Source organism: Coenobita brevimanus, chromosome 48 (genome assembly GCF_032717465.1).
Source record: "Coenobita brevimanus isolate Jiangsu-jjx chromosome 48, ASM3271746v2, whole genome shotgun sequence".
Lineage (NCBI taxonomy): Eukaryota > Metazoa > Arthropoda > Malacostraca > Decapoda > Coenobitidae > Coenobita > Coenobita brevimanus.
The window spans coordinates 5,930,276-5,938,742 of NC_137001.1; the positions used below are offsets into that span (position 1 = coordinate 5,930,276).

The 8,467-nt window shown below is 40.5% G+C and overlaps 1 protein-coding gene across 1 annotated transcript in view; it reads right to left on the minus strand.

Moving 5' to 3' along the window:
* Positions 1-363: 363 nt before the first annotated feature.
* The window catches only part of LOC145399276 (uncharacterized), a 72,767-nt gene continuing 64,663 nt past the window's right edge, over positions 364-8,467 (minus strand). The window contains exon 4 of the mRNA XM_080271952.1: positions 364-1,128. Coding sequence (XP_080128078.1) covers positions 364-1,128 — 765 coding nt within the window. The remainder of the gene's footprint in view (positions 1,129-8,467) is intronic.

The window sequence follows — 8,467 nt, forward strand, 5'->3', positions numbered from 1 at the left end:
TAAAAAAAAAAAAAAAAAAAAAATCCAGCCTATGAGATAAAACATGTCTTCTCCCTCACTTGTTAGTGAATGGCACCTTGCCTGGTTAAAGCCTGATTTCTTCTACAAGCTTTGCCACATTTATCATAACTATAAAATTGTTCTTACACTAGAATGAACTGTCAGGTGCCAAGTGAATAAGAATTTTTTCTAAACAGTTTTCCAGTCATCACATTTCAAATTCTTTCGCTCCTGAACTGACACTGGAGAGATCATAATAATACTGTTCACCCCATTCATCACACTTGAATTTCTTCACTCCTTAATGAATTAAACAGTGTAAGATGACATCAACTGAGTCAACTGTTTAACACATTAAGCACACTAGAAACTCTTCCCTTTACAATGATTTAATAGGTGTTTGGTGAGATTGTTTTTCAGACCAAACTGTTTACCACACTCACCACACTTGAAATTCTTCACTCCTGAATGAACTAATAAGTGTTTGGTGAGTTCACCCTTCTGTGCAAATCGTTTACCACATTCATCACACTTGAAATTCTTCACTCCTGAATGAATTAATAGGTGTTGAGTGAGATGAACCTTCCGTGTAAATCGTTTACCACATTCATCACACTTGAAATTCTTCACTCCTGAATGAATTAATAGGTGTTGAGTGAGATGAACCTTCCGTGTAAATCGTTTACCACATTCATCACACCTGAAATTATTCACTCCTGAATGAATTAATAGGTGTTTGGTGAGATCACACTTCTGTGCAAATCGTCTACCACATTCATCACACTTGAAATTCTTCACTCCTGAATGAATTAATAGGTGCCGCGTGAGAACACCCTTCCGTGCAAATAGTTTACCACATTCATCACACTTGAAATTCTTCACTCCTGAATGAATTAATAGGTGCCGAGTGAGATGAACCTTCCGTGTAAATCGTTTACCACATTCATCACACTTGAAATTCTTCACTCCTGAATGAATTAATAGGTGTTTTCTGCGATTACTTTTATCTGTAAATTGTTTACCACATTCATCACACTTGAAATTCTTCACTCCTGAATGAATTAATAGGTGTTTGGTGAGTTTTTCCTTCCGTGCAAATTGTTTACCACATTCATCACACTTGAAATTCTTCACTCTTGAATGAACAACTGCATGCTGGATAAGACTGTTCTTAAAAGCAAATGCTTTACCACTCTCTAAACATCTAAACTGCTTAACTTCAGCTGAGGACACTGTTTCCAGGACAGTCTCATTGTCACTGAGGAACATTTTGTCACCCACCTCACATTCTAACTGTACATCTGGTTCTTCCTTTACCACCTCCAATATTTTGTCACCCACCTCACACTCTGACTGTACATCTGGTTCTTCCTTTACCACCTCCATTATTTTGTCACCCACCTCACACTCTGACTGTACATCTGATTCTTCCTTTACCACCTCCATTATATCATTCCTTCCACCTCTCTCAACTTCTACTATACTTCAGATACTCTACCCTGGTGTTAATCTTACTGTCTACCACCAACAGGATGACTTACCTTCACTGTACCAATGCTCAGTCATCAGCTGCTTCCATTACAATGAACAATAACTGTCAAAAATTCATCACTATTACTGGATAATAATTGTAATTACATAAAAAGGATAAAGTTTCAACACAGACTATTCTTCCTTTAACCTTTTGGCTGCAAGCTATCATTACGCGGCCTAAATTCTTAAAAAATGAATGTGCTAATTATAACTTTGTTGTTACTTTTCCAACAGGAAATGACCATGAAGTTTCCATTTTTTGTGTGTGATAATGGTCAAAAATGCATCTTTCTCTATGAGAAAATCGTGATTCTCTGAAGAAAAAAAAATGCAATAATAATTTTTGCTATTGTGTAATTTTGCAATAATGACGAGATTTATGTCAAGCAAGGTTTTTCACTTGTATATCCACACTACAAACATGTACACTGTTTGTTGGCACATAAGAGAGATCAAAATTTACTGTTCATGTACAAGAAAATTGTAATATTCTGAGAAAAAAATGCGAAAATAGTTTTTGCTATTCTCTAATTTTGCTATAATGATGTTATTATTTACTTCAAGCAAGGTTTTTCACTTGTATATGTACACTAGACACAATGTTTATTGGCACATAAACGAAATAAAAACTTACTGTATTTATACAAAAACAACAGACGTGTGGAAGGAAATTTGTTTTTTTCAGCTGTGGATTGAAGTCGCCTGACATGTCATGAAGAATAATTAGTAGGGCGACCACAGTCACCTACCACGGCCAATGGATTAAACAGTGCTAACACGTGAATGCTTCTGAACCGTAACTTTAAATATACAGATCACTGCTGAGTCAAGCTGTCAATTCAGACTGATATTACCACCGTCTTCCTTATTTCAATAGCTGCTACCTACTGTCTCTACAGCAACAGATACTGCAAAGGATACCACACCAGGTAAATCATCCAATATCAGTTCCTATGTGAGAAAAAACAAATCTTCCACTGGACACTACATAGATAATAACCATAAGTTGTTGACCGAGGTACCTCTTGCTGGATGTGCTAACACAACATAAGATGTGCCCTCAGTCCTGTTTTATACTTATCATCCATTACTCAGGCAGCACCCTGATGACGACAGTGTTTACGACTGCTTTACTGCTCTGACTCCAGCTGTGAACCTGGAACAACAGTCACCTTTAGACCAGCATCTCCATCAACTTAATAACACTGTCCAGTGAACCCTAATTTTGCATGGTGCTCATTTATGCTATGTGGGGAAAGAAAAAAAAAGTTCTGATTCATTTTTATGGTTATTCAATTGGCTGAGCAATAAAAGACATATGAAAATGTATATAAAAAAAGCTAAAGAAAAAAATACTGTGTCTGTCTTATTATGGGCTGGTTTGCAAATCTCTGTATACAACATGAACTCTTATAGGCAAAAAATACATTTAACATTTAATATCACTTTACTGTGCCATTCATGATCAATACATCTTTAACTGTTAAAATGTGACATTCCTTCCATAAGTAATGATCAAGTAACTGCTATATTACTTTTGGAATGTATTCTGAATTTCCTGCCACGTCATTACTATGCATCAGAGACATGGATAACACCAATGGTGGCACAGTTTGACAGTAAGCCATAGTATACTGGAAGCATTCCTGTACTGGAAATACACTTTTTACAGAGCCAAGAGTGGGATCTTTGGGAAAATTTCTGATTCACTTTTCCCCAATACCAAAATAAAATAAAAGGGGGAGTCTTAAGCTTCTTTTTGTGCAGATTCCATTTGCACAATGCACAGTATAACTTGGGAATACTGTACATTGGTCATGCAAAACAATGATTTAAAGTAAAACACTTTATAAAGGCAGAGCCAGAAACATCAACATGAAGATCTGAGTCTAGGCACAATCATTACCTTTTAGTTGGGGTCTGCAGAGTCCACATCAGCTCCTCTGATGAACTGATTACAAACTGCCTTGTGCGTGTCCAGCTGTTCTCTCACCACACACCTGAATCACAGATCACTTCATTACATACAGAACAGTAGACTATCTAGTGGACAAGTAATTAATGTTACATCAACACAATTATGTAATACTTTTAGAAGTCACTGGCCTGGCATCAAGAGATTAATGTGTACTTCCTAAGGAAATACAGAAACCAGTAAAGCTTAAATGTAAAGTATGCCTAAAACAAAGATACATACAGCAACTTTACATAATTAAAACAATGACTGAAGGTAGTAGGTGGTGGGAACCATCATCCACTCACTTGATGTATGGTAGTACTGAACATTTCCCTTCCTTCTCATTTTATTTCTGTGTCTGCCTTTCTCTCATCTTACCTCTCCCTTACCTTTCTGTTAGTTTTAATTACTCTTCTTTCCATATCAGGTGGATCTACTGTATGCTCATTGACAAGCCTAATAGTTTCCTATAACCCAGTAACCCATAACAACTCTGGTTGATAACAATATAGGCTAACCAAATGACAGGATGAAATGAAGCCTGCTATGGTGCCCCTATTAGCTGGGTGGAAAGATGCAAATGTGGCATTCATCCAGGAACCAAACCACACTATTCCATGCACCTTGCTTGGGTCAGGCACTGTCAGCCACAAAGGAACATCAGGTCATTACATGGGACAACCCTGTAATGTTGCTTGCCTGTAGCTGATGGGTCTGCTTGGCCAGACAGTCTGGGGCTGATCAGAAACAAAATACAACAACTGACTATCACACATCTGGCAAGTCCTATGTGGTGAATATGGGTGCCAAGTTAGTCTACTCCCCCTAGTGCCACCTCTGCACCACTAAACAAGAGGTAGCTACTGATTGTTCTCATATTAGTTTCCTAATGTAGACTGGATGCTTCCAATGCCAGCCTAGAGCTGTTACACTGACTTAGTCTACGTCCTGTCACCGCCAAAACCCTCTAGAATCATAGGACTGACATTCTATGTTCTGTCACCACCAAATCCCTTTAGAATTATAGGACGTTAAAAATGGTAACTGCACTGGATTCAGTCATACGAGGTTATAACCATATCACGACACCTAAACGGATTGTAGTAGCATGATGCACCTCTAGATGGCAGTACTAACATGCATTATGAGTAAGTGTGCCACACGGTGAGGAGCTAGGCAGACGTGGGGATTTGTGACATTCATTTGCTTGCTCTTGTGCATGTGTCGTCAGGTGATTTTTAGGACAGATATGAAAAAGGAAGTGTGAATTCCCGATGTCACTAACCAAGGAAAAAATGCCACTCTTCACCAGATTATATAATTTTCGACATCAAAGTCGGTCAACTAAACCCCGTTCATTTTATGTGCCCTCTTTGTCACTGAAAAGAAGGCAGAAATTATAACAACATTATTTTTATTCACTGCTACAAGGAAGAGAGGCTGTAATATAGTCAAATAGAATAAAAAATTGGTTGGCCGAGTCTACCATCTCTGTATTGGGACGGTTATTATCCTTTCCTTCCTTTAAATATCCATAAGCTTTATTTTACATTCATTTCATGTATTTGTTCATCAAAACAAAAACAGTGTTACAAGAAACATGTAACCATTCTTCGTTAAGAAACAGTAGCACGACACGGCTGAAGATCATATGTTACGATCATAAACAATAGCAAAGTCACGTGTATCTACTGCCCAGCTGGACCTGCTGTATAAAGATCATGGAAAACCATTGCATAGAAAAATGGACAGTGCCTAGACTGAAGTTTTTCCTGAAGTCAATAGGAATACTCTGTTCAGGGTACACAAAACCCCAGTTGGTTAGACTTTTTGTACAGTACTTTGGAGCCCTCGGCATCGTCGGATATCGGCCGGCAGTCTCGTCTCTGCACAATTTCGGCTTTAAACATTGTACAATTTTCATATGAAAAACTTTGCAGATTTTCTTCAGCATTTTGGGGATGAAGCATTGTTCTTTTAGAAAACTAAATTATATGGTTTTCAAACCAAAGATGCAGCTAGAGACTTGTAAAATAAGTAATGAATGCTGCCACTCCCAGTGTGCTTTCACAGCTTCTATAGTAATGTTTTGCTGCATTTATCACACTAAAGCATCTAGGAAATTATCTAGGAAATTAGTATACCTACTAAAGAATAATATCATGAAGAGCTTACCTACGGTATATCAATAACTATCACAGGTGAGATTTTTAAAGATATGTGATTTCTGTGGTGTCTGCATGAGTAGCCTGACCTCCATATTGACCTAGCTGGTGATCAATGGTAACTCTTGAGTTAGTGATGGTGTTAATTTGCATCAAATTTTCTGCAAATCTTAAGAAAAATGCAAATGAGACCCTGACAATGATTCAGCAAGTGTTTGGTGAGCAATCTTTCGGTTGGACACAGGTGATTCAGTGGCAGGTAGGTTCAAAGCCGGTCAAACATCAGTTGACAATGACAACCACACAGGGAGGTCCTCAACCAGCACAACTCCTCAGAATGTCGCAAAATTTTAGCAGCTCATTCATAAGGATTGACATCGGAACATTCACGATATTGGTGAGGAGGTGGGAATTGGTTTTGTGACATGTCAGAGGATTCTCACTGAAGAATTGGCAAGAGCCAAATCACAGCCAAATTTGTCCCCAGGCTCCTGACAACTGACCACATGCTGCAATGCGTTGATGTCTGCAATGAGATTCTTGAACTCACCTCAGAAGATGAACCCTTCTTGTCCAGGCCCTCTGTGACATTTTTCTGTTCCCAAAAATGAAAATTAGGCTGAGAGAGCATTGTTTTGATACCACTGAGGACATCCAGAAGGAATAGCAGGCGGTGCTTGACAATCATCGAAAAGGACTTCCAGGGAGCGTTCCAGCAATGGAGGAAGTGCTGGGATCAGTGTATCAATGCGCAAGGGAACTACTTTGAGGGTGATGGTGGCCAATACGAGCTATGGTGAGTTATCAAATTTATATAGCATTAGTCCAGAAAATATTGGATAACACCTTGTATATAACCCCTCCAGTTCAGTATATTTTTCCAGAAGCCGAATAAACTCGTCCTTACACAGTAATCCCTCCAATATCCGACGTAATAGAGCTATAGGCAGATCTGGATAGTGGTCCTGTCCGGATATTGGGCCCCAGCTTCTAGACTTGTACTTATGGACCCTAACTCATAAAAAGACCTATACAACTCCCTCTGGACATGCATAGCACCTATTTAAGACCCAAATCACACCAATAAGGGACATAAAAGACTGAAATAAATGCAAAAGAAGCATAAAACAAGGTTATTGAGGTAGGTTCATACAATATTCAACATTCTGGGTACGTTAAAAGTCCCTGGCTCCTGGACTGGTAGTTATGGACCCTAACCTAGCCTATGGTAACTCAGAAAAACACCTCCCTACTGCACATGCATAGCACCTAAGACACAGCATATTCACACCAATAAGGGACATAAAAGAGTGAAATGAGGTGTTTGAGGTAAGTATTGTATGAAAAATACAGTAGAGTACAGTATGAAACATTCTGCCTACTTACAGCAAGTCCATGGCCATCTCGATGAATAACCGCCTCCTCTCAGACTCTGACAGTAAGAAGGATTTCCTGAAGCACTTGCAGTACACTGTTCATGAAGTCTTGCACTGAACTGTCATTCGCACTCAGAAGTCCATTCTCTTCACAGTGTGCACTCTTGTCTAACTTATGCTCCATTGTAAATTAATAAGTGTTGCACTCTGCACTTTAAGTCTTTCCACTCTTATAACCATTTTCTAAAGCAAAAACACACAAGTTTATTTACGTTAAATTCAGTCCAAAAATTGTTTGTCTTTTCACTTACAACTGAAAATCCTTAACACAATGCACTGTTTTTTTCACTGCACAACACTGTAAATTCCTGTGTGGTCTAGTGGAGAAGTTCTTGGCGTCTATTCACTGTCAGAGTCCGAGAGTATCGCTGGCAGGTGACCTAGGGGTGCGTCGCTGGGTCGTGGTGATGGCGTACCCACTGCAGACGACTCTGAAGACAGACGCAAACTCACGTCGAGTGGTGACTCCACCGTGGCTGATATGCTGGGCTGTGGCTCGGAGCATGAGGGCCTGTCTTCGGGAGGCAATGGAGCGGAGCCAGGGCTGGGCACAGCGGGGGCCACGGGCCTGAAAAAACTGTCAATCGTTGATTGATGCAAGGAACGACGATTCTGACGATTAATGATGCGCTGCCTGAAAGCATGCACTTCCTCCACAAGTTCCAAGGGCCCCATCTCCCTGTCGCAGTCCAGGTGTTCCAGGTAGTCCAGAACGAACTCTAGGTGTTCCCGGAGTGTGCTCAGCTTGAGGATGGCTGGAGTTGTGTCATGGTGAGAGGAGTCTGCATCATCGTCGTCATCCTCGTTGGAATCTTCAAGCTGGGTACTGACACCTGCAACTGAAGATGCGATCTCGATATCAGACAGGGTCTGATACCCAGGATCGCCCTTGTCGTCATCCAACCACTCACGTACGTCGTCCACATCAACATCGTCGCCATGCGTACGTAGACGTGCATGGAAGTCATCCACGTTAAAACCTAGGAAATCGTACTCCACATCCGTTCCAAGAAGCAGGTGAGACCAACCATTTTCTAGAGTCTTGACAGGGATTTCCTTCCATGCACTGGCCCAGTTGTAGATTGCAGACTTGATGTTGTAACTGCAAAGGTTTTTCAAAGTCCGCTGGCCTTGCGTGTCCCGTCCCTCCCTGCGCTCGTCCTCATCCTCGAGAACAACCATTACCTCGTCCGGGAACTTCCTTCGGTACAGCCTCTTCGTTGCCACGATCGCTCCTTGGTCCATTGGTTGGATGAGAGCAGTCGTATTAGGTGGCAGAAACATGCACCTAATGCGGCCATTCTCAGCCACCAAGTCCTTGTCGCACGGGTGGGCAGGTGCATTGTCGAGGAGAAGGAGCGCCTTTACCTGGTCGC